Source organism: Phoxinus phoxinus (assembly GCF_949152265.1).
Source record: "Phoxinus phoxinus genome assembly, chromosome: 6".
Taxonomy (NCBI): domain Eukaryota; kingdom Metazoa; phylum Chordata; class Actinopteri; order Cypriniformes; family Leuciscidae; genus Phoxinus; species Phoxinus phoxinus.
Genome location: NC_136881.1, coordinates 35,434,754 through 35,462,323, shown reverse-complemented (window position 1 = coordinate 35,462,323; position 27,570 = coordinate 35,434,754). Strand labels below are relative to the sequence as shown.

The window sequence follows — 27,570 nt, the reverse complement described above, 5'->3', positions numbered from 1 at the left end:
TTCTTTTATAGTCAAAAACTCGAGAGAGGAACCATTGTCAAAAAAATGTTGTCCACCACTCTTGTTCATCCAAAACAAACTACAATATAGACTCAAGGTGTTAAATACCGGAATTATCCTTTAAAGCAAGTTACCTTTTTGCCTTAAAATTGAGTTCGTTGTAATTAAAATTGAGTTAATACAATGAAGAAGAATGGTATAATAAACAGAAACTCAAAATAGTATGTTATCTTCACCACATCAGTTATCAAAGTTGATTTGACAAAAGATAAAAAGTTGTGATAACAAATCATGAAAATATTTTTACAGTGCAACAAACATTTAAATCGTGTTTCCAAAATCCTTTACATATAAGGAATGCAGGTGTAAAAATAAAATTAAATACATTTGAAGCAACTTCCATTACACTGAAAGTATACTTTTTTTTTTTTAAGTCATTCATGCATTCCCTGTGAATCAAACCCAACATCCATTGCATTGCTAAAGCACCAAACAATACTATATTGTATCAAATCAAATCAAATATGAAATGAATAATAAAAATTGTTGTATGGTTGAGCTTGACAACTGCAACTTTGACAAACCGGTCCAAGAGTCTGTATACTTGGAAATAAACTATAATGCATGTTTATTTGTCAGGAGAACACATGGATGTCCTGACAAAGACATCTGTGAAGAACAACAACAACAAACATGTGTACCACAATAACACTTTCCCCGTCACCTTTCAAAAACAACTTCACTAACTCATCTGTCTCTATGAGTTAAGGACACTGTAATGATTTCCACATGACTCGATGCGTTTACCTTTATGCTGGTTTGCATTTTCAGCACTGGAGGGGAGGTCAAACGGGCCGAGAGCGGCAAAGACAAGAACCAGGTGCTACCGAGAGCTGCTTCCCTGTCTGTCAGTATCAATAAAGCCTGAGTTAAAAGACACAGCTGAAGGAGAAAAAAGCAGTTGGCATTTACAAACATCATTTATGTTACGAGACTGAATGAATTGGGTGTATATAATTTTTTCAATTATTCACATTTATTCAAGATTCGCAAGATATAAAGCTTATCTTGTATCTCTCGACTGAAATAATTCAATCAAGTGAACTTATACGAATATAGGTAAACTGATAAAAAGGGGAAAAGTAACTAGGACACATTCACTTCATGTTCATATTAAAATGCTGTTGAAAGCCCCACTCGACGCAGTTGAGAGATTGAACAAGATCTGTCAGAGGAAAACATGACGGCTGGCACATTTGGACATTTCATCTCCGAGCTGGAATCAAAGGAGACGCAGGATATTCCTGAAAGAGTCTGGATTAACCCTAGGTGTCCACAGGGCCACGACTGCATCTGGAGGCCAGCTGGGCTCGTGTGTATTTTCTGATATATTTCATTGACCTTGTACAGCAGCTGCACACGGCACTGTTTAACTGCGGGAACTGGGGGGAAAGTACATTACGATCTGAGAGGTTTTCATGTCTTTGTCTATGAATCCAGGTACATTTGAAAGAGCATCTTTTTCCTCTAAGATTTGGCCTTCCGTCCACACGGAGATGGCGTTTTTGTCCAGAGAAAACTGAGCTTTTCGAAGACGCTTTTGGTTTCATACCAAAACTTGGAGTGGCGATTGGGTGCGACCCGAACGCACCAGTAAGTGGTGGGATAATTTTATAATATAGTGATCGTGTCAGAAGAACAGCGTGATAAATTATGTCTGGTCTCTCGATCTCTGTATCAACCAAGCGTGCCGTACAAGCCCTGAAAAGTGAAGCCAAAACGTCTCGGTGGCTGGTCCTAGTATAGGTCATAAACCCCGCCTCCCCGTGTTATTCAACAGGACGTGAGACCAACTAAACAATTAAATTATACTTCAAATATCTTTTTTTCAAAGGTGGTTTCTGTCATTTGCTGTCGTTTTTAATCACGGTGATGCAAGAATCAAGTGTCCGTTTTTAAAATAAGTTTGTTTTTAGTTAGTTACGTGATGCTATAAAAACGGTGGTGTAACGTGACGTCATGATTGACAGCTGTGATTGACAGGTTCTCTTAACGAAGTAGTCACTGAAGCACCAACAAATGGTATCAACTCAGTGAGCTTTTATTACATTTCCTGCATGCGCAGTAAAGTTGATTTAAGCGTCTTCTGACATTTCAGTTTGGATGAGAAACTTTTGGAAAACGCTTGAAATGCTAGTGTGGACGGAGAGCATTTTTAAACGAAAACAACATTCTCAAATGTATTTGGATAATTATAACCTTTGATGTGCATTTTGTGCGAGTGCAGATTTTTAATTAATAAGACCTTTAATCGCAATTAAGTTGATGTTTTTTTGTTTGTTGGTGGAATGCTTTATTAAAAACACTGAGTAAAGAAGGACAATACTGTTAAAAAAACAAACAGGACAACTATGAATTGCAAACTGAAGAATATGATCCTTTCTATTCTAATACAATAAACACACACAAAAAAAGTTTTAAAATAAATACTACAAAGAAAGTGCACCTATACCAAAGACAAAGCTAAATCATTTTGTTTAACAAAACACTACATTCAAGGAAAGAAATATCGAAACACCATGGTTAGAAATGTTGCTGACTAAACAAATTCTATTAAAGTTATGCCAGTAACTTTCAAAAGGCAAAAACCTCACAGACTTAAATGTGTGAAATTGATGTTTGGCTGCTTTGCAAGCAAGAAACAATTGTCCAGATTTCAGAACAAAATGTTGCCTATAATGTACACGAAAGAACATACTGTTGTTACCACAAATATTTGCAGACCATTCATTAAACGACAGTTTCCCCCCCCAAATTATATCAGCTAAAAACAACGCCTAAAAGAGGGCCGGGCACAACCAACTGTATACGTCACATCCAGGCATTGTTCACTGTTCAATACTTTAAGCTCTTTTGACAGAATTTGAAGCATAATGTTGATTACCACAAAAACATTTCAATTTGTTCCCTCTTTGTTGTGATATTTGTCTTTTTTTAAAGGGCACCTATTATGGAATTTTGAAATTTACCTTTCATGTAGTGTGTAACATAGATCTAAGTGAACAAAAACATCCTGCAAAGTTTGAAATATGAAAGTGCACCGTATATAAAGTTATTGTCTTTCAAAAGTAAGAGTCGACTCGGAGTCAATTTTATGAATCGTTAGAAGACCGAAGCTTTTTCTCTGACTAGATGACGTCAACTTGTCAAGTTATTTGAATACGATACGCCCACTTATTGCGCTCCAAGGCCGGCAGGGAAACATCATGGCGACGAGACGCGGTGTTCTGAAGTGCGACTCAAAAGCCAACTTTTTTCATCTGCCCAAGGAGGAGCATTTGAAGACTAAGTGGCTACAATTCATATATACAACTATACCACAGAAGTATAGTCCGAGCCTTGTGCTTTGTTCGCGCCATTTTGAAGACGATTGCTTTTTAAATGCAATCAAACTTGGAAAACTGTTGTTGAGGACTCCCTAAACAACATTAGGAACATTTTAAATGTCATAATAGGTGCCCTTTAAATCCGAGAACATGTGCTAAACTTATTAGCTTTACTGACTTATTTTTGCCGTTTAAAAACCCCCATGAGGAAATGATTTTCTACTGTACTTCACAGTATGCCATAAATGCTGTTGATAGAGTTTAATGTGCATTAAAGCCAGATAAAATGCTGTAAATGTAACCGTTTCAATAAAAGCTTATGATCTTTAAGGCAAGTAGGGCAATTTTTTTTAATTGCAAAAAATTGTAAAATTGTCTTTCATCCAATTGTAACAGCGATTATGAATTCTAGGGAGAGTACAAGAATATAGATGGAATAATTTACTAATAAAACGTTTAGTTTTTTTATGTTCACAGTATTGTATCCTTAAAATGTACCTTTCACAAGCATTCTTTCTTTTTTTTCTTTTATTTTGAACTGAACATATAAAAATGCTGCCATAAGACTCAGAACCATGAAACCGACGGTGATTTAATGAGGAACAACATCCAAAAACAGTTCAAGAAGTCCTTTGGGTGGTCCCAACGTTTGTGTTTGTGTTTTTTTTTTTTTTTTTTTTTTACAAACCAGGATCGTCTCCTCTTCCTTCTTTTCATGTAACAGAATGGCTTCCACCTCTCTCGGCACTCCTGGAAAACGGCTTAGGCCTTCTCCAAAGACTGGTAGTATTCCTTGAGAACATTCCAGGCTTTGGATGCCATGAAGCCTTCCGGAGGGTTCTGGCCCTCGCGAGCCATCCTCCTCATGCGGGTTCCTGAGATGAAGTCATAGTCCTGGTGTCTGGGTAAAACGAGACGGCGGAGGGGATTTTAAGATGTGCACAGAAAAGGGACAGTGTGGTACCCAATGTGATAAGAAAAAGAAAAAAAAAGAAACATAATCTCAGGGTTTGCGTCAGAGATAATCACTAGGTGTTGTACACTGCTCCTTTGTTCGGGACGTTTCGCTCCGGAGGGAACGACGTATTGTACTCTGAAAAAGAGCTCTATGATAAAATATGTTCTCTCAAGTGGCTCTTTAAGCCACATAATTCCTTTCAACGGTGCAAAGACGACGAGGTAAACAGGCTGGCTTTACTTCTAGACGAAAATAAATTAGCAAGGAGCAGAAATCTAAACTTCAGACCGATGTCATTAAATCCAAACTCTCTGCTACACGTTTTCATTTAAACAAATGCTTCGAAAATAAACAGTGTGCAAAATGTCTGATAAATAGAGCTAATTAGCCTCCAACGGCACGAATACAACTCCAACGCTAGTCTAAATACAATCCTCAACGGCTCCTACGGATAGGGTTTATTTGTTACGGATTAGTTGTTCTTCACTTAAGACGCAGACCTTATGAAAACAAATTCGCACAGCACAATGAATTTATAAACGCACTGCCCTGTCCCTGCCGCAATCACGTTCATTAAACGAGCGCTGCCATTCAGAAAGGCTTTTCAGTCTAGACAAGCGAAGCATTTTATATGGGCTTATAACGCTGAAGAGTGCATTTGAACAAACCCCGGGCCCTAATATTAGCTCTAACTTTCTATTAATCAAAGAATCATGAAAAAAAGTATCACGGTTTCCCCCCCCAAAAAAAATTAAGCAGCATGATCGTTTTTAAATGTGATCAGCTTCGCCGTCACATGAATAACTTGCATATTAAAACATAATCAAATAGAAAAGTTAGTTAAATACATTATCCCGCTTATTACACAGCTACTTGCCACATAAGTAAATTAGGCACAAAATATTGACTTGAGTTGAATTATTTTATTAGTTCAAACTAGACGGACATTTAAGGGATACGGTACAGTCATACCATGTATTACACGGCATTTCACCTCATAACCAATTATGGGGATTAGAGATATTGATTTGAAATGAAACCGTTTAAAAATCGTACCTTGTTTTTGTTATCTTATTATCTATTACAGTGTACAAAACCATTGTTGCAAAATGGCAGCAGTTCGAACATTAAAAAGAGCCAGGGTTCGATACCGGGTGACAATTAAATAACTGTACAGTGTACACTAAATATTGATTTGACTAAGTTTTATCAGAGCCGTGTAATAAGTAATAATATTTCACATTTAAATTTACACTGTATTTTTTGAAAAAGACATCTAGTTTTTTTTTTTTTTAAAGGTAATCCTCTCATAGCAACATCCCAGAACACCCTCGCAACCTCTTAGGAACATCCTAGTAACCACCCAAAAACACCCTAGCAACTGGCTAGCAATAACTTAGCAAGTATTCAGAATAAAGAAAAAACACACCAAACGCACTAGTATCCACATAAAACCCCCGAACAAGCATCCAGGACACCCTAGTGACTGGCTAGCAACATCTTAGTAACCACCCAAAATTCCTGCCAAGTAGGGCTGGGACAACGCGTCGACGTCATCGATGACGTCGACGCAAAAAATACGTCGACGCAAAATATGCACGTCGATTCGTCAGACCCAAAACAAAAATGGCGGCGTCGGAGAGTAGTTGCAACACCACTCGCTCCTCAGACTTTCAGAAGTGCAAACGCACTCGGTCCTCTAAAGTATGGGAATTCTTTAATGTAAAAGGAAACAATTCCGTGATATGTCGTCTGTGCAAAATGGAGATGGCCTTCCATTCTAGCACCACGGCAATGCACCAGCACCTGAAGAGGCGCCACCCGGGAGCAGCTGCAGATGACAGCTGCACCGTAAGTTTTTCTTCAACTCCCCACTTTGCACTCGATGTTGGAGTAGGCTATAATACGTTGTCCAAACCTAAGGTTTTAGGCTACAGTGTATGTTTTTTAACTACGTGTGTTTGTGAGAGAGAGAGAGAGAGAGAGAGAGAGAGAGAGAGAGAGAGAGAGAGAGAGAGAGAGAGAGAGAGAGAGAGGCGCGGACGCGAGCGAAAAGTCGCATTGTGTTTGATTATATTTGTGTGTGTGTGTGTGTGTGTGTGTGTGTGAGAGAGATGGAGGCGCGGGCGCGATCGAAAAGTCGTAGAGTGTTTGATTATATGTGTGTGTGTGTGTGTGTGAGAGAGGGGCGCGCGATCGCAAAGTCGCAGAGTGTTTGATTATATTTGTGTACGTGTGTGAGAGTGAGGCGCGATCGAAAAGGCGCAGTGTGTGTGAGAGAGAGAGAGAGAGAGAGAGAGAGAGAGAGAGGCGCGATCGCAAAGTCGCAGAGTGTTTAATTATATTTGTGTGTGTGAGGCGCGATCGAACAGTGGAAACAAAAACATACTCCGTCATTTTGTTTATACAGAACATCATTCAAACTGCAAAGTGTTTAAGTTGTTCTGTTAGACATCAAGTTGTTGTTATTTTCATTACAAGATGCACTTTTTTTCCGGCCTTTGTGTTTTCAAGGTTTTATTGAATGCTACCTCTGACTAAGAAATGCATTACTTTGCACTTGTATAATGTTTTATTTTGGAATTTTAAGAGCAATAAACATATATTGCAATGTTAAGGAATTCATGTTTTTTTCATTCAGACATGTAAATCAACATGTATAAATTGCTATTATAGTCAATTAATGGGCAGATAATCGATAATCGAATCGAATCGGACTGGGAAAAATAATCGTTAGATTAATCGATGCATCGAAAAAATAATCGCTAGATTAATCGTTTAAAAAATAATCGTTTATCCCAGCCCTACTGCCAAGCAATGCCCTAGCAAGCAGCCAGAACATCTTAGCAATCACCCAATAGTAAGATGCAAATATGATGCATCCTACTACTGGATGGACCCACAACTGATGGTTTATGGAATATTATCACCATTCCACCTGGTAGTCACTTCAATGGGGTGAAGGGGTGGAACACATAAACCCTGACTCCATAGAGAACCGTTAATATGCATTTAAATGAGAAACAGCTTGGGCTGATTTGAGCCGTTTTAGAGGAGGACTTTAAGGGGGATGGCTGGCAATTAGGCTCAGCATCCATATTCGTCTCAAATTTGGCCAGGCCCAACACCCTGCTCAAGGAGCAGACGGAACGCCATAAATTTACCAAGGCGCCAAGCGGGGCTCTTTGAAACTCAGACGGAGTGCGAGTCTGCCACCCCAACCCCCTCCAAACGACTGCTGGGGTGTGATGCCAGCAACCTCCAGCCCATGACACCACGACACTTGACTTTACATATCAAGGTAAGCAACAATCTCAATACTTGTTCCATAATTATAACTACCTTCATTATGATTGTGACACAGACAGAGGAACAGTGTCATTCCAAAACACGCGTGAAACATAAAAGATGATGTTTCACAGGATATCCAAGCTGCTCTTTTCCATCTATTGAATTATGAATATTACAAATGATAATATTCTTTCATTTTTTTTAGTATTCCAATTGAATATTCAGTAACATTTGTATGGAATATTTCCATTTTTCATTGCCCTTTATGGATGAAAGATCTATTTAAAGCGCTCTCTTTTTTGTTGCTGTTGTTTTTCCATGGAAAAAATAGCCACATATGGTTTTGCAATGACTTGAGGGTGAGTAATTGATACAATTTAAAAACATTTTTTGGTAAGCTACTCCTTTAAACTCTGTGTGGGATGTGCATTTGCATAAAGATCATTCAACATTAAAAGTCCCCAGTTCTTTCAAGTCAGTTTTGCTGCATGTTGACATCCTGCATGGTCTTGATCAGGGACGACTGAAATGCCTGTTAACTCGATAGCGACGAGCACTATTAATTGCAAGACGAGACGCCACGAAAAAGCATGATTTTCGTTAGTCTTCTTCCGCAGCATTAGCACAGCGCCAGACGAATAATGGCAGATCTCCACTTCTAAATGACTTCAAAGAATGGAGCAAAGCCATTTAATTTGGTAAAAGCACACAACAACAAAACATTTCCTGTTATTCTCGGCAAATCGGTTAGGAATCGAGGAAGCCTGACATGGAGGGAAGTTCAATTCAAGATGATAGACTGTTTGACTATGTCTGTGAAGTAAATTCATGTTTTCAGTTTAACGCCACGGTCAATATATGTCCAAGTCTCAAACTAGATAAGATTTGATCCTTAAGGCGAGAAACGGCAGGCAAAAACATAGTTTTTTTTTCACTGGTCAATTTTGAGATTTTGGGCTATTTGTCTTCAATAACATGTCTTCATTCAGACTTGTGGTAAAAAAAAAAGTCCAAAATACACATTTAGGTCTTTATTTTACTACACTTTGTCTATTTGCGTCTGTAGATTTCTCCGAAATTCAACAAAAGTTGGCGTTCTTAATCAACGCGCTGCTCCGCGATCTCTCTCTGCTTCCTTTTAATCTCACACACGTCTGGAAAGCGCTCTCTCTCCTTTACAATGCTGTTGGATCCAAATATGGTAATTTCCTTTTAATCAGCAACCATTCGTGAAAGTACAATGGGCATTTAACCCTAAAAGCAAAATCTCATTGGCTGATGTCAATTTCTGACAACCTGATTCGTTCAGATGCATCACGTGACGCGCTCTGACATTTAGATTTGTGTTTTTGACTGTTTTTCTGCTCAGTTAAAGGCCATAAATACTGTGTTTATAAGTTTAAAGATTTTGGGATATTTATGTTCAATAACATGTCTTCTTTCAGACTTGTGGTGAAAAAAAGTCCCAAATACACATTTAGGTCTTTATTTTACTACACTTTGTCTGTTTCCGTGTGTAGATTTCTCATAAATTCAACAAAAGTTGGCGTTCTTAATCATCCCGCTGCTCCGCGATCACTGCCTGCCCCCTGTCATCACACACACCGCTAGAAAGCGTTCTCTCTCCTGTACAATGCTGTCGGATCCAAATATGGTCATTTCCTTTTTAACATGCAACCAATCGTGAAAGTAAAAAGGGGGATTTAACTCTAAATGCGCAATCTCATTGGCTGATGCCAATTTCTGATGCCTGTTTCCTCAAAATTACTTAGTAGCACTTATATACACCACTAAACTTCCCAGTCTTGTACCTAGTTATATTATGAAGACATTTACAGAGGGATTTGTAAATATATTATTCCTAGCCAGATTTATATAACATTTTATTCCAAAAAACATGGCGAAAATCTATTTAAGACTATTGACAGTATATTCTGATTTACAGGATAACAAAAGTAGACATCCATAATTCTTTTCCCCCCCATCTAATATGTGCACACAATGAAAAAATAATTTTGAACCTGGCTTTATCCAATACTCAGATTTAGTTTTTTTAAATATATGCAAATTAGCGCATATTGAATTAGATAATGCCTCATTTGCATATTTAAACATTAAATTACAGAAAACGTGTAATATTTTTTTTTTCTCATCTTAATGTAGGTATCTGCTAAGTTAAAAATGTTACCCTATTCACATGTAGTGTCCCGCCTTAAAGACACTCGACTTACTCATTTTGTGTAGTTATTTTGTGTTTACAAAAAGGAAGAAAAATTAAATGGGGAAAAATACATAAACTTACTTTTTGGGGTCATAAAAATCCATGGCCTTCTTGACTTTGTTGTAGGCTGCCACTTTGAAAGGCACAATTTCCAGCGATATGAGTCCAGGGGCCATGGTGAGAACTTTAGCTCCGTGGGAGGGCTCGTAGAGGTCTTTACCCGTGTCTGGATGAGGCATTCCTGCGGGGTCACGGCCCACTATGTAAAAGTTGGCCCCGGCCACCATTCGGGCCCTGCAGTGCCACTGGACCTGTTGGAAACAGATCAAATTTATTCTATTTTCACTTTAAAACTGATCAATTAGAGTGTTAGTTCAAACAGTTCACGTCTTCATTCTGTTGAACACAAATGTTTGGAAAAGAGCAGTGTGAACAATGAAAGTGAATGAGGACTAGGGTTGCTGATATCCAAAAAGACAAAACAAGCACCATAAAATATCATAAAAGAACTCCATACAATTTGTAAACCATTTTCTATGTCTTCTGAAACCATACAATATTTTTGTTATAACTATAATTCACTTGAAATATTCCCCTCTGCTATAGCTCTCAAAGGGCATTCACATTTGTGTCCATTTGAATGAATAAAACAGGTTTGACGTCAATTGGTTCTCGCATGTCTTGTAACCAAATGCATGCGAATGAGATTTGAGAGTGCCCACGACAGGAAGATTTTCAGCATCCAATTTCAATTTTGGTCTTTAACTCAGACAAAACTGCTGTAGACACAAAAAATCTGTGCTAAACTTGTTGATGAAAGAAAAAAAGGTTTGGAACAAATGGAGTAAATGATGACAGATCTCTTTTTTTTTTAATGAACAATCCTACGCTTAAATTTGGGGGTACAATAATGATGTAAAACAAATGGAAATTGTGTTAAATGACAGAGAGATAGGGGCAATATGTCAAAACTTGTAATTTTGAAATAAGTGAAAACATATTTGGATGGACACATGATTAGATTTGGCCTACACTACCTAAGCTAATTCTTTTCTGTTGAGTCAGCATGTCCCTTACTTCCTTCTCATAACTCAATGAGGCGAACGACTGCTTCCTGTGGGCTGCTTTAGTCTTACAGACTCTGTCTGCTCCCAATAAAATGTTTAATGTCCCGAGCCACATGATTAAAGAACAACAGACTTCAAAATAGCCATGGAACACTACACCAGAAACAATTTTTGTCAGAAGAAAGTGTGTGTGTGTGTGTGTGTGTGTGTGTGTGTGTGTGTGTGTGTGTGTGTGTGTGTGTGTGGTGTACAAATGGATCATAGAGGGACACCACTGTCCTCTAAACACTTTGGCTCTGTTTAGAGCCACTTCAGGAGACACAAATCAATTCCTACTGGAAAGTCCAGAAGATGCATGATGCCTGCAAGAAGAGACTGTCCCTGTTGTCTTCAGCCTCCAGCACAGGTTAGGTGGAACGGATCACCAATCCAGTGTTCCCTCCACCATTTAAGGAGGAATGTGCCCTGCGCAAGTTTCCTCACCACTAACTTTCCATACAACAGTTCATTCGTTAATTTAATTATTGTTCTTAGCAAAAAGCACATTAGATAGAGCTTCTTTCTCTAAAACACTGCATTTGTCAAGCAATTCCTAAAGTATCCAAGTATGGGATACTTAAGGATTTACATATTGAGGAAGATCTCAAAGGCTACAAGGCTAAATTGAATCCGGTGTCTCAAAACGAGTAGCTACTAACTGCAGAAAAAATGGTCTTGGGGAATTATAGTATATAGTTATTAGGGGTGTAACGGTTCACAAAATTCACGGTTCGGTTCAATAAGACACAGTGATGTCACGGCTCGGTATGTTTTCGATACAGTAAAAAGAAAGAAATGCCAGAGAATATATATATATATATATTTCCTACATCTTGAAACTTTTAGTTTTATAAATGGGGGTGATCTTTGAAGGATGAACAAATAATGTTTTGCTTTCTTTACTGGATCTCTTCTTGATCAAGATCGGCTTGCGCTGATGCGCTGCACTGACATTGGTCCAAACTGATAAACGGTCCGTGAAGCACGAAATAATGAGTAGCGCAGTTTCGTTCCGCTTGTTGGGCAAGGTTGTGGTGTCAGCACGACTGCTAGCAAAATTTTGGTCGCACCGAATCGTTCAGTTTGTAATGCGTACCGAACCGAAAGCCTTGTACCGAACGGTTCAATACGAATACGTGTATCGCTACACTCCTAATAGTTATATATATAGTGAGCATAACATCTTTGATAGATGACTAGATGATCAAGAGTGTCCATTCAAAGCAAGAAAACTGAAAAAATTATAATGACTGACCGTACATTATTATTTTAATGGTAAGCCTCAGGGGTCTGTTCTTGGTCCCTTTTCATTCCACACTAACCTCTGTGGGGCCGGCGTACATCATCGGTGAGGGGAAAATGGCCACTATGGTGGAGTTGGGATCAAGCAGCCCTTCCTCCAGCACAGCTGCATGCTGTTTCATGCGCCAGGCCAGTGGTACGTCATCATCTTTGGTCCAGCCTCCCAGCGGGTGCAGCAGAAGCACGGGTCGGCGGTAGCCACGTTCAATTAGACGTCGCTGTGTGTCCTGCATGAGCAGCGCGTGGCCATTATGCACTGGGTTCCGCAGTTGGAAGGCAAAGACGGCATCTAAAAATGAGAGACGAGTGTTTAATATCTCTTAACTAGCCATAAATATTTTATTGCAGCAAAGTTAATATACAGAGCAATGCAAGTCAATGGCAATCCAATTAAAATCCATTAAGATACAAATTCATAATAGTTGTTTGCATTGAAACCAATGTAATAGGTTTAAGAAAATGTATGTGTTTATAGATTGAGGGCAAGGCAACTTGCAACACCCAACAGACTGGTCAAAATTGTCTCAAAAGGAGCAACTACTGAGTGTTGTCCCATACCTGCGTTCATCTCTTTAAACTTCTGCTTGAGTTCGGTTGGTGTGAGCCTGTAACTATCCAGCCCGTCGTTCCAGTAGATCCGATCCAGCACCTGGACATCACCTCCGACCAGCCAATCTCCACTCTCCATCACCATCTGCCACAGGAAAGGCCATCAGAAACAACAGCAATGAACTTCCAACCTCATCTGTACAATGTTGTTGGACAAACTGCCACAATTGCACTCTCTTTCTTTCTTTGTGAGGCTTGAGGAACATAAGAATCCCTCCAGATTCTGAAAGCCAAATGATACATGCAAGAACATATAATCTTAAAATCTCAGCATGGTGGTTTGGGGTAAGAAAGTGGTCTAATATAGCTAACCCTGACTGAATGTCCACATTGTAGCATATTCTGGCCACAAAATGTCCACTAACACAGAAGAAACTCTTTGAAATTGGCAACCACAGTTGGGGACAGTTGGTTCTTCTGAAACAGGAAAAAATTATTGTATTCATTTCAAATATTTGATGTCATGAACCTTGCAAAAGTTGAGAAACCCAAATAGGTCTTCCTCAAAAATGCTAATTGTAACAGTCTGGAAACTTAAGAAGTAAATACGACTTTGTTTCCAGGCACAAGTTTGACCATCAGAAAGCTTGAAAAGCAAGATGTCATTCCCAAATTTGGGACACAACAGACTCTGGTTTATTAGCTTGAATTTCTGAACATTAATTTTTAAAACCAAGACTACCATATCAAATCAGGCTAGGACTCTTGGCTGCTTTTACTAATATTTTACCTTCAGGAGGTCTTCGCTGGCATTGGCTGAGCCGCTAACTTGGCCAGGGTTAAGAAGCAGTAAAGTATGCTGAGGATATCACAGCTTGCAGCAGATTCGGGGCCGCTAGGATGGAGAATACCATTTCATAAGACTTACATCTATTGATTTGACTTGACAGCATCACGGTGGCTCGAGAACTTTATGTTCAAGTATGTGATCGTATTAAGCAATCTTGGAGAGGCCTGAAAGCAGTGAATGTTAATAAAATGCTTCATGAGTTGCATTGCGTTTGCATTTGAAGACTGAATGCATGTGCGGCTGTCATTTTCTGGCCACAGTATAGCAACAGTAGCAGCCGTTTATTTAATTTATGTTATGCAGAGGCTGGCGATGGAAAAACTCAGTGAGCGATCTGTTGGCACTACATCACATCTATACAGTAAATCAACTCTATTAGCTGTCATAGAAAATAATTGAGCACTGGTTGAGCACTGCACCCCTTCCAATGAGGGGAAAAAACATAGATAATGCAAATTAAGTTAATGCTCTCAAGTCTGGTTAACATCCCACCCCCCCCCATACCAAATCTCACAATGTGGACTCAGCTGTCAGACTGACAGCCGAAATAAACAGGAAAAGAGTATTTACCACACATAATGGAGGCCGGTTTTACAGCCCCGCTGATTGACGTGCTTCAGCAGACGGAGTTTAACATACAAACCAGACATAGTGAAGTAATGAGATGAACTATTCTGTGAACTTATAATCACATTTTATCACATATTCCACATTCACAAGACCAAAATTTCCCATTTTGGGCACTCTGGAACAATATTAATCAAACAGATGTTCAGACTCATTTGTTTTGGGGGGTTTCAGCGTAAGTGATATTAATGATCATGTAAAATGAAAACAGGCATGACGGTAGTTCCAGCTCGAGCCTTGACAGAACTTATGGAAGAAACTAAAGTACAATCTCTTCAAAAAAGACATGGAATTCACAAGCTATTTTCTAAGGATGCAACAATAATACAATTCTGAATGATATATTTAAATTATATGCTACAAATTTTTTTTTTAAATCAAGCACACTAGAAATAAAATGCTACACATGAATTTAGGCATGTCTACATTAAGTGTCATTTAATGATTAGCATTTAAAAAGATTATTAAAATGTAAAAATAGATGTAAATGAGCATGCATAATTAAACTATATACTATTAGTCAATATTACAATAATTTTATTACAACAATTTTAAAAGTTAAACTGTAAATGTAACTTTAAAAACAGCATATTCAAGAGGATATGTGTATATTTTTTTTGTATAATTGAATAATCTTTTTTTTTCGTTTGGCTTGTTTATGGACTGTGATGAATATAAACTTCATTACGAGAATCCCATTGAGCGACAGAACACTAAATAAAACGAAAGCTGATTGCTAGAAACTTCAATGTGTGCAATTTCTTTCTTGGGTCTGGAGATGGGTTTATTTGTGACCGTAGGCGAGCAGACAGACGGGGCCATTCCAGAGTCCGAAAGCTCTCCGTTGGCGCCCATTAGTGCGAGCTGGAGCAGAGCGGAGCCATTAAAGTCCACCTAAGCCCACAATCCCTACTTACAGATGGAAACAATTGTTCAGTATTTACTCGGCGAGATTTGTAAGAGGAAGGTGAGGGGAAAGGAGGGGAGGAGAGCGCCACTTGCCTAAACACTGTTTGGATAGAACGCAGGGCGAGAAATCCAACTAAAACACATGTGTGAAATGAAGGAGGTCAAGGAATAAAGAGATTACTAAAGCGAGGACTGAACAAAGATAAGAGAGGGAGAGAGAGCGAGACCCGGTTTCCACAGACCAAGTGAGAGGGCATCGTGGCTCTGTCTTCTGTCAAAGTGCAGTCCAAGGAAAGCTTGGCAACGCGACCGCACAGGGGCCTATTAAAGCATCAGTTCAGCTGTTTCTCACTAGATATCTATGACTTTACCTTTAAAAAATTTGACTTAAGCGGAAAATCTCCTCTTTTAAATACAATTGCAGAAAGGAAGAAAAAAATGACTGCGAAAAACTACATCGTTGTGGTCCCTAAATATCAAGTCCCTTCTGAAATGTCCTTTTTTCACTCATTTTATCCCTAATAAGGAGGATACATTAGTGTTGAGCTATAATTTCTGTAGAGCAGCAGTTTATGATCAAATTTAGTTCTGAACCCAAGAAAAAGCAATTACATTTGCTCATCAACATTCAATGAAGCAACAGACAGCCTTGCACAATTCTGCGCTTGCACCGTCGGACAATGTGTTCCCGTAAAGGGTGCCCGGTGCCAGACAGGTGAAAAGTGATGCGTTAATGGATCATGCTGCTGAATCACTGCGATTCTGCTTTCATATTAACATGTATGTAGTCTAAACAGTGCTCTCATTCACGGCAAGCTTATAATCGGGACTTTCCAGGTGGTTCGTGAGTCAGAAAAGACAGAAAGGGGAGCTGACAAACAAAAATTAGATACAGGGCAATGTTAATCCTTTCCAACTGCTTACATAAGATAAGAAATCTCATTGGTCCAAAATCAAGCCCCAGATAGTTTGTGTAAATGCATTCACACCATGTTGGAATTAGCATAATTACGAGATTCCGACTTATAAAATGCACTCACGTCCTCGTTGAACTTCTTTGGTAATTTGTAACAATTACTTGTAAACTGAATTTTCTTAAAAGAGCTGCAACTTCTGCAACAATGCGGAAACTCTCAAAATGGCAGTGGCTTCAGCAGGAAAATGTAGTTATATTGTCATCAATCTTTTTAAAAACGTAACTTTTGTAAATTTATTAATAATAAAAGATCAATTTGAAAACAAAACGACAAACACACAATGAATTTTAAAGTTAAAAAATCTTTGATAGATGACTAGATGATCAAGAGTGTCCATTCAAAGCAAGAAAACTGAAAAAATTATAATCACCAGCTGACCGTACATTATTATTTTAATGGTAAGCCTCAGGGGTCTGTTCTGGGTCCCTTTTCATTCCACACTAACCTCTGTTAGTGTGTCATTCTTTTTAAAAACTTAACTTTTGTAAATCTATTAATAATAAAAGATAAATTTGAAAACAAAACGACAGACATACAATCAATTTTAAAGTTGCTAGCAGAGTTGGAATAACCATCTCATGTCCCGCTAAATAAACTACATTTATTAATATGGCATTTGCATAATGTGTTGTATTGTGGTTGTCTACTGATAAGTCAAGTTACAGAGATTAATTTTGGCGTTAACAGTGTTGCCATAGAAACGCATAATTCCGAGGATGTGAACAGCTCTGAGGCTGATCCAGTAATTACAGTAATTACGACACAGTGTGAACAAAGAATAAATAAAAATCAATCAATTATGCTCTAATTGGCTGTTACAGTGTTGGGTCACGCAGATCTTCCGCTTTCTTGTTGCCGGACATGCTGCCTAGTTAGGACACAGTGTTCATAATCTACTAAACATGCAGGTTTTTGGCCATATTTGACCTCTGACCTTGATGTATGGATGATCCTTGCAGGTGGTGCCCCACTGCCGGGAACAACGCTCTTCCTTGCGGTGCTCGTAGAACTCTGGGTTTCGCAGGATGGCAACTCTCCGTCCACCGTAGGCCAGCGCGAACGCGGTGCTGCCGTCCAGACGCTCTTTGTCGGAGCTTGAGACGGGGAGGACCACCGGGACCGACAGGTTAATAACCCCGCCTACGAACAGAGGTCAGATGCACGGCACATACATCAAACAACCTTTGAGAAATTGACAGCTTTGAAAGGGCTAAAGGGGAACAGTTAAGGATCTATGGGGCAAGATAAGGGAAAGAACTCTGAATGTCAAAGCGGTGAGTTTTCTAAGAAAGTAAGAGGTCCTACACCTTGATTAAAGCAATATGAGCGGGAAGCTTTTAAAATCCATTTTCAGAATAAAACACACCGACATCATAGCAGAAACAGCTGTTTTCCATAAGAAAGGGCCCTGTGAGTGTCCCATTTCAGCTCAATCCAAATTATCAGGCAGTAAGATGCACAAATCTGTCCATTATATTCATAAAGACGCCAGTCTGGTCCAACGAGAGTCCAATTGGGCGTATTGTAAGGATCAAAATAATAATAACACAAGGTGTGATGTACAGTAATCAAGTCTAATGACGCTGATGATGTAATGCATGAACTACTAACGACTTTCTCTGGCTGTATTTCTGTAATATCCAAAGTCACGCGTCTACTAGGCCCACTTTTTTATCTTAATAGGTGTGAGTGTCAATGCATACCATGAACACAAATTTGAATACTAGGCAAGACAACACACGGCAGAGCATTACGAGGTCGTAAAACTAAATTGACACTTTTTGGAAACTCAAGCATGATGTGGGAAATTGCCGTAATTACCCAGTTTTATAAGTGCGAGGAACATGTCATGGTTTAAAAAGCCATTCACACATTTGTTGTTCTCGTAGTCAAAAGGGATGCCGACTTTTTATTGTAGACGATCCTGTTTCTAAAAAGCCCAAACATCCTTGAAAGCATGTGATCAACCTAACCCAAAAGCCCTCCATTAAAATTATAATAACTCTTATTTCTACCACTAATTGTCATTTAAAATCCACTCGCAGAGCCTTAAGATTCCCTCGCTTAAATTTTGTTTATTTGTGAAAGGACACCCATTCCAAGAGGTTTGCCTGTCTTGACCCAGAAACACTGAAATATTAGATTATTACTAATAGCTTGTTCACCTTATGTTGGTGGTCTATCATAGTTCACCCACAAATTAAAATCCTGTCATTATTTACTCACCTTCATGTTGTACCAAATCCATAAGATCCTGAGGAGTTTCAGTAGCACTTTATTTTTATTTTACAGTCCTGTTCCCCATGTACACACAATGTTCTTATTATAGTCATTACAATAACTGGGTAATAACGTACCCCTAAACCTAACCCATGTAGTTACCTTATATTAACCAGTACTTTCTTAGGCAAGTACACATAAGTGCTCATACTGTAAAATAAATTGCAACTGGAGTTTCTGTCTTTCCATTGAAAGTCCAGGTAACCAAAACTAAAGATTTAAAGGGCACCTATTATGGAATTTTGAAATGTACCTTTCATGTAGTGTGTAACATAGATCTAGGTGAACAAAAACATCCTGCAAAGTTTGAAATATGAAAGTGCACCGTATATAAAGTTATTGTCTTTCAAAAGTGAGAGTCGACTCGGAGTCATTTTTATGAATCGTTAGAAGACCGAAGCTTTTTCTTTGACTAGATGACGTCAACTTGTCAAGTTATTTGAATACGATACGCCCACTTATTGCGTTCCAAGCATACTGTCTATGGTTCCAAGGCCAGGGAAAATATCATGGCGACGAGACGCTGTGTTCTGAAGTGCGAGTCAAAAGCAAACTTTTTTCATCTGCCCAAGGAGGAGCATTTGAAGACTAAGTGGCTACAATTCATATAACTATACCACAGAAGTTTAGTCCGAGCCTTGTGCTTTGTTCGCGTCATTTTGAAGACGATTGCTTTTTAAATACAATCAAACTGGGATTCGCGAGCTGGCTGATATTGAAGGAAGGTTCAGTTCCAAGTGTATTTGCATCAGCTTCCTCCTCCGTATCACAACCTGTAAGTGTTATTAATAATTTTTGCTTTTATATTTTATGTAGCATGCTTAATAAAAATTTTGTTTGTTGTGTAAGCACCGTTTAGCTTCTAGGTCTTCAATGACAATTGTATTGAGATATGTGAAGTGTTTGTCGTTGTTTTCGGAGTTGTCTTTAAGAATAGAATAATACCTCGTAGTAACGTAACTGCATTTTTTTTTTTTTGTAAAAACGTTATGTTTATGCATCGGGCTAACGCAAACAAAGACTGATTGTGCTTTTACAATATGAACTCTGGGCTATGCTCGTTAACATAACATTACATTCTTTATCTTATTTTTCGTTTTTTACTACAAACTATAAAGCAGTGGACTATAATCATTATTATAATACAATTTAATTGATAAAAGCATCATTGTACTCCGTGTTAAAAATAAGTATTATCTCTGTAAACACTGCTGGGTCATCTGACCAATCACCGCAGATTAGCGTCGCGCAAAGGAGGGGTTTGAAAAAGGAGTCGTTGAACGAATCATTTGGGAGTCGGTGAGCAAATCAGGTAAAAATAAATGCATATTATACGAAAACAAAAGTGTTTTTTGTCATTGCATTCATGTAAAACTGTTGTTGGGGACTCCCACAACAACATTAGGAACATTTTAAATGTCATAATAGGTGCCCTTTAAAAATGTGTTGTAAAACAAATCCATATGAGTCGTGGTTTCATTAAAAATATAAAAAACAAAATTGTGTTTCAAAGATTCACCAAAGTCTTATTGGTTGGGAACGCTATGAGGGGAGCCATATTTTGGAGTGAACTATGTCTTTATGAGCCTGAAGAAGTACTGTACCTATAAGATCTTTATTTTTCATTAATGTACAAAATATTTCTAAACATGCGTTTCCACTCTGTCATCACGATTAACTAGTTTAAACAATTAAATCTGTATAAAAAAAATATATATTTTTAAGTAAAAAAATTAAGGAAATTATGTCTAAAATCACTTCTCTTCTAGCGGCTACTAGGGAAAAAAAGTGCATTGCACTGTCTAATGTCGCCATCTGGTGTTGCATTTAGAAAACACAGCACATAAAAAGATATCCAAGCCTAAAGGTAAGCCAAGAGAAGACAGTGTTAGTGTTAAATTATGCGTTTACCATCGAGCAGACAGTTGAAGTGAAGACACTGTAGGAACTCTCTCTCCCTCATGAAGCCGTTCAGAGGAGTAGCCCAGCCCTCAGCCAGCACCTGAACCCACTGCATGTCCACCTAGCCAACCAATCAGAGAACAGACATTAGCTTTTAAACTCCACCAGCACTGAAAAGACATGTTTTAGATTGTTTAACACCAATGTTTCAAGTTCATAACAGCCAATAGTCTAAATGGATTTGCAGGCCATCTGAAGGAGGCTGAATTTGAGTGGCAGTCGAGGAGTGAAGATACCTTGGTTATCTCCACCGCTGGAAGAGTCTCTGCATCAGCCTTGGCCAAGTCCAGCTTGTTCTCAGGCACGTAGAGCTCCTTGACCTCATAGGACGCGTCCACAGGCACGATGTCCTACAGAAGGTGAAGACATTATCACAGAGACGTCTGTCAATTAGATCAAAGTATGATGAAAGCATCTAGATAAGCAAAGTTGCAACATTTTGTGTGTTAAAAAATGTCCTTCAATTATGAAATAAGGATGCCAAAGTTTGTTAACAAGAGTGCAAACGAATAACCCCATCATCTAATGTGACAATGACTCTATTGAGACATCAAACACCATTTCGGTTTGTAGCCATATTCGGAATACAAGTTTACAGAATATTCCTGTTTACATGGTTGTTCTAAATATTATGATCTACACATGCTTTTTCTATAGAGAGCCTAAGTCCCTCCCCTTCCGGTTGACCACCATGGGACCTTATTTCGGAAAAATATTGTGTGGTAGTCAATGGCGAGAGACAACAAATATTTTGATCTCGTTTGAATTGTGCCCTGAATTACACATGTCAATTTAAAAGATACATTGTAAAGCCAAGAAAGTCGCAGTTTGATGTAAAACTGTTGAGGTATAAGACTGTGAAAATACGTAATTACAAAGACTACAAACCCAAAGGTGCACATGTGACGTCATACCTTTTCACTCAATGAATGAAGCTAACTTTACTGAAGCTAACGTCTGTCATTTTTTCTATAGTCTCACATCATAATCGTAACGTTACGCCATCATGCCCGAGTGTTTTGTACCAGACTGCACACATACGAGCAACGGTGACGTATAGTGCGAGACGAGAGATGTAGTTCATTTAACTAAATGTTACGTTTCTGTTTTATGACAAACTGCGACTTTCTTGACTTTCATAATTATCTTTTAAATTGACAAACATCCTATGTGTAATTCAGGGCACAGTTCAGACGGAATAAAAAGATAAGTTGTCTCTTGCCATTGACTACCATACATATATTTTCTGAAATAAGGTCCCATGAGCCGGAAGCGGAGGGGAGGGACTTAGGCTCTCTATTCCCACTGTTATTTCCTGGGAATTTCAAGATGCTGCCATTGGTTATTCAGTATGCTCAGTTTTATTACTAGTTTTTCACAAAAAACGCCATGGAATGGAGTGTTGAGTTTTGTTTTATCGGTCTCCTTTTCATTCCAGAAATTACTACATTTATTCAGCAAGGACACATTAAATTCATAAAAAGTGACAGTAAAGCAAAAAAAGATTATTCATCAAAGAATCATGGTTTCCACAAAAATATTAAGCAGACCAAGTTTTTTCAAGACTGATAATAGTCAGAAATGTTTCTTGAGCACCAAATCATCATTAGAATGGTTTCTGAAGGATCATGTGACACTGAAGAAATGATGCTGAAAAGCAGCTTTGCGTCACAGGAATAAAATACATTTTTAAAATACAAAACAGTTATTATCTTCTTTCAGTGGATTTTGTAAAAGGTGTTTACATGCAACAGATTACCAAATAAAACAGGCATATTCCAGGGGTAGCAAAAACTGATTCAGCCAATCAGACTGTGGCAGTTACATGCCTTGATAATAATCGTAATATTGCCATATTCCAATTGATATCAGTATATACAAGTGCATGTAAATGAGAAAAACTTCTGCAGCGAGAGATGTTTTACCGCTTGCAACAATCAGACATTTAGATTACAAACTCTCAAATAGTTTCAAACAGAACTCAGTTTATCATGAATGAATGGAGTGACCATACCCTCTCCTGCAGGAGGTCCAGGAGCTGCTGGATGCACTCGTTCACACTGCAAGAATCGGTCTTTAGTACCAGTTCAGGGGCCTCTGGCTTCTCATACTCAGAGTCTATTCCTGTGAACCCTGAGGACAACACGAGTAAACGGTTATATTACAACGCCAATCCATTCATCAGCAGAAACAGACATGCTCGGGATGCACTTCTTGAAAACAGTTTTTCATTCAATGGGACTGAAAACAGTGAAGTCCTCAGCAATGCTGGAAGGATTTCACATTTTTCCTCCACTGTATAATAATGTATCAGTTAATATGCGCATGTGAATAAGACACTTCCTGCTATAAAAATCCCTCATTCTCATCACAAGATGTTAGCAACTTTCAGATTAATGCGAGTAACTTTCAACGTTCACAGCAGTGTTTCCTGTGTCACTCTTCTTCTGATTGTCCGTTACTGAATTTGCAGGTCCACAGCAATAAAAATGTAATTGAAGAAAAATAACAGGAAACACTGAGTCACAGAGTTACAGTCAAGAGCGAGTCATGTGTCTCCTTGAGCAATTCCTACCAGAAACCTGCTTTCCAAGAATCATAGGAAGCTGATTTCCAGATTCTTCCGGAAACCAAGAGGGTTGTGATGTGATTAATCACCTCTCGTTTGCTCAAAAAGTTTTGTGTAACCTCAAAAACCTTCAACTTACTCTCAAAAGAACACACTGCTGATATCACAACTGTGATTTCCCGAGATGAAGTGTTACGCGCACCTAAAAGGCCACAAGCTCCACTCTTTCATCATTCTGCAAAATCCAGTAAACACTTTTCTGGTGTTTTTCTTCTCAGAGAAAACATTTTGTCCTCCTTCAGTGCCTCAGAACATCCCCTTGTCTTGTCTAACTCAATCCTTTCACATATTTCTGCACAAACAAGATCTTTGCAAAATTTAACAGGATGCTTTGAGTTTGCTGACAGCACACAAATCAGTTTAGGTTTAAAACTTTAGGACTGATTGTCCTGCTGACTACTGACCAGTATGAGATTAAGTCTGAGCATGACATACAGTGCATCTACACTCCTGGGCAAAAAAAGAAAGAAAAAGGGCCAAGCCCAAAATGGCTAAACACTAAGCTTTTAATTGTCTTAACCACACATTATTGGTCAGGAAATTATGCAAAATGTAAGCAAATGCACTACTTAAAAAGAAAACCATCAAAGACAGAATTAAGTTTTTGTCAGAATATGGGAAGTTGTGTGTGGAGAGATGAATCACAATGAAACGAGTTGCCTAGTGAAGCTCCTGTTGTCTTCAGAAATCTGCTGAGAAATATAATAAAAGCATCTCTAGCACAGTGACGCGTGGAGGAAGAGACTGTGTCGTTGTGTGAGGAGCTTTTTATCTGCAGGTATTGGTGAGTTTCTTCACTGTGAAGTCATTTAATGCTTTAGAGTACAGGAGAATAATGCAGAGTAAAGTTGTTATCTAAAGACGAGTGATCAGATGTTATTCTTCAACAAGACAATGCAAAAGTGCAAAGACAACCAAGAAATGGCTTGAGAACAAGTCCATCAGGCTCATGTTTTGGCATCGGTCAGAGTTAATTTGGTCTCGCATTAAACTCAAACAAACTGGGAGACATTTTTCAACTCATGAACTGTTTGAAGCCATTAACATTGAGTGGAACAACACTGACTCTTCTTCCTGTAGAAAGCTGTCTGCAAGAAAGATTATTCTGTGGTGAGTCACTTCATCCACAGTATTTGTGCAATTCTTGCTCATTTCCTGGCCAGTGATTTCTGATTAAAATGGTTGAGACCATTAAAATACCATTACATATTTTGCCATTTTTAGCTTGGCTCATTTTTTTTGTGCTCATTTTTCAAGTGAGTGAAAATACATGTATTTGGACACATATTTTGCATGACATTACGTACGGTATTCATATGTTCAAATAGATACAAATAGAAAAAAAATACATTCCATACAATCTGACAGCAACTGAGATGAAGTCCAAACAAAATTTAAAACTGAAGAATAGTAACCATTGTATTTAATGTGGACATTTACAGCAGACTACAAAAAAAAACTTAAATGATTTGAGTTGGATATGCCAAAAAAAAAAACATGGATGTCTTACCTCTGATTTCTCCAGCTCGAGCCCTCTTATAAAGCCCCTTCACATCTCTCTGCTCACACACATCCAGAGGAGCATCTATAAACACCTCGAAGAACGGAAGACCAGCAGCTTCATGGATCTTCCTGGCATTCAGGCGGTCCTGGGGCCAAAACAAATCTTTTAACCCTAAAATTTCTCATTTCTAATGCCTCTAAATGACCAATATGATCAAAACTTTGCTGAAAAAACTCTTGTTTTAGATTGCAGACAATCCACTACATGCCTTCTGTCTGATTAATAGTTTATACTTTTTATCTTTAATGATTGTATAGAGTAAACATAAGAATAACATTAACTGGACTAAAGCAACTTAGGTTTACTTGATCATCTATACATATATTTTAAAACTCATGTTAAAATGTATCAAATATGATACAACAGGCTATTGAGGGATTTGTTTGTTTATTTTTTGTTTGTTTCAAAATGACTTATTCATCTCTCAATCATCATTATATGGCATTAAATTATACATTTCACCACCTGCAATAAATACTACAGAGTTTTGATCTTTAAACTAAGAATTTAAATATAATCCTCCTGAGATACACTGGAAGATATCGAGTGACAACTGATATTTATATGCATTTTATGTTGTCATGCTGCTATACAAATCTGTATATTTTTGCTCAGTTTACAAAATTGCTGTTTTTTTTCCTCCTCATGCATGAGCTCCATATGCTCACTATATCAACTTATATGGTTCATAAAAGCCTGATGTATCAAATATGACACAAAACAGGTTTAATAAACAGATTTTTCTATTATTTGATATGTCAGGCTTTACATGGTTAAGAAGTCTTATACACACAGACGGCTCCCTATGTTTCTCACCCTGCTGTATGGGGAAATGAAGCTGGCGATGCACACGAGCCCCGCGTCAGCAAACAGTTTAGCCACTTCCGCGATACGGCGAATGTTCTCCTCGCGGTCCTCAGGGCTGAAGCCCAGGTTCTTATTGAGGCCCTGCCTGATGTTATCTCCATCCATAGTGTAGCAGGGGATGCCATGACACACCAGATACTCCTCCAGAGCCATGCTGACCGTCGTTTTACCGGCACCTGACAAACCTGAGGATGCACAACAGAGCGGTCTTCAGATTTATTGAACATTTTTGGACACACACAACCATGATGATTAAATCACGTAATTAACATTCTACCTGTAAGCCACACCGTGCATCCTCGAAATCCTCCTCTAGTGCCGACTACTTGTCCACGCTTGTTCCTGCTCACATGATGCGCTTGGTATGTCACATTGGTGGCTCTTTGCATCCCCTGCACAAATTGCAGATTCTGATTAATTTAATGTCTCATCTTTAACAAAGGCCTCATGTTTGGATGGCTGAAGTAAAACACTTCAAGAAAGACATCAGATGGTCATTACATGGTATGTTGATTTATACTATAGTACTGGACCACTTATATTTGTTGTACTGAATTCTTTAGTCATTGTTTTATTGTTAATTTGTGCATTGTTTTTCATTGTATATTATGAATGAACATGTCACTTGGTGTTGCTAATATTACATGTAAAAACAATTGTGTGTGTGTATATACACACACACACACACACACACACACACACACACACACACACACACACACACACACACACACACACACTAAATAATTTGTAGTTGTAATAACTTTTTACAAATGATTGATGATATTTATACATATTGCACATGCCTATGATGCAAAAAAGGCTAAAAAATAAAAATCCTTATACTCCAAAGACTACCACTACATGTCCAAAAACAAGCCATGTTAGTATTATAGTAACCAAAAAGTGATGATACCCGTGTTTGTGATGCCAGAAATGCTGTAGAAGCTCACATGGCATTAAGACAGACAATATGCACAAATAAATGGATTATATGCATTCATCATTTTCATGCACTCATCAAAGCCGATGACCTCCATGACGAGCACGGTTATTCTGGATTTCGTTTATATTATGAATGAAAACAGTGTGGGTAAGATGCACCATAATCAAAAAACATATTCATTGCACGACGTGTGTAACTGTACGTTACTATATTAGCAATGCAACATTCCCCTCAGTTTTCAGCCGCTAACGTTACTCACCCAGCTCTCGGGCGCGTTACTCAGTTTCTGCTTCTTACTCGAGTTCCCAGATGTCTCCATTCTGAGCTGCTGAATACACACTTGGTAAACAAATAAATAGTGTGATATAAATATTCGCAGAAGTTGCTTTAATGAAGTGCCGGGTCCACTGCGCGTATTGAACGCATAGACAGTATATAAACTGGACACAGCGACCCCATAGGTTTCAACGGAGAGAAATGAAGTCAATTAGAAGCACTCACTTCCTGATCGCAAGGCGAACTGCGCAGGCTCAAACTGAGCTTGACGACGTAGATGTGACGTGAGCAACCTGTAGGTCTTCTAGTAGCTGTGCCGAGAGAAATCTGAATAATTCCCTTCCGAATCTCGCAGAGACGGAGAGCGTGGGTATTAGCTGTCCAAGAGCTAGCAGCGGGAGCAACTTTATCACTCTCTATGGGCTTCTCCCTTGACTTTATGCCTCCACGTCCTCCCGATTGCTTGCGAGCTTCTCTGCCTGTCCATACGGTAATTTTTCGACTTGTGCGACAGAGTCGCGCGGGTATGACGCAATCGTTAGCCTATTTTTACAAAAACTGCTTCTACGGGGCCATAACGTAAGATACAAGGTAATGGAGCCTTTTATACATTTTCGTGTTTCTTTAGAAATAAACAATGGACAAACGGTGTCTTTAAACGCCTCAGATGTAAAGTTATTCGCTGTCAAAGTGACGCCAAAATGAATGGGAGTCAATGGAATGCTAACAGCAGGTGGGGGTCCGCTAGCCAATGGCGGCGCCCAGGTCGGCTTCAATGTTTTTCGGAACACTGCCCCCCTGATTGAACGCCAGAAGGAAGCGTAGAGCTTTACAGGATGCGGCACAGGAAGTGATGGAGGCTCTGACAAG

General features: G+C 38.6%; 1 protein-coding gene across 2 annotated transcripts; it reads right to left on the bottom strand.

The window, feature by feature from the left end:
• Positions 1-819: 819 nt before the first annotated feature.
• papss1 (3'-phosphoadenosine 5'-phosphosulfate synthase 1) lies at positions 820-27,570 on the bottom strand. Of its 2 annotated transcripts, XM_079614828.1 has the most exons (13): positions 27,511-27,570; positions 26,684-26,848; positions 25,756-25,870; positions 25,428-25,663; positions 24,558-24,696; positions 22,433-22,551; positions 20,655-20,768; positions 20,368-20,479; positions 17,111-17,316; positions 12,823-12,958; positions 12,285-12,553; positions 9,938-10,167; positions 3,522-4,287 (listed from the first exon to the last, which is right to left on the bottom strand). In XM_079614828.1, the coding sequence occupies exons 2-13, from the start codon at positions 26,741-26,743 to the stop codon at positions 4,149-4,151; spliced, it is 1,875 nt and encodes a 624-aa protein (XP_079470954.1). In that variant the 5' UTR covers positions 26,744-26,848; positions 27,511-27,570; the 3' UTR covers positions 3,522-4,148. The 2 variants fall into 2 exon arrangements, with proteins under 2 accessions (XP_079470955.1, XP_079470954.1); XM_079614829.1 differs by lacking the exons at positions 3,522-4,287; positions 27,511-27,570 and adding an exon at positions 820-942 and having other exon boundaries at positions 26,684-26,934.

What these genes read in the sequence shown, in the direction of transcription:
- papss1 (XM_079614828.1), bottom strand. Translation starts at nt 26,743, where the DNA reads ATGGAGACATCTGGGAACTCGAGTAAGAAGCAGAAACTGAGTAACGCG. An exon ending in GTAACGCGCCCGAGAGCTGG is followed by an intron (nt 25,871 to 26,683) that starts GTGAGTAACGTT and finishes CAATTTGTGCAG; the next exon opens with GGGATGCAAAGAGCCACCAA. An exon ending in ATGCACGGTGTGGCTTACAG is followed by an intron (nt 25,664 to 25,755) that starts GTAGAATGTTAA and finishes GTGCATCCTCAG; the next exon opens with GTTTGTCAGGTGCCGGTAAA.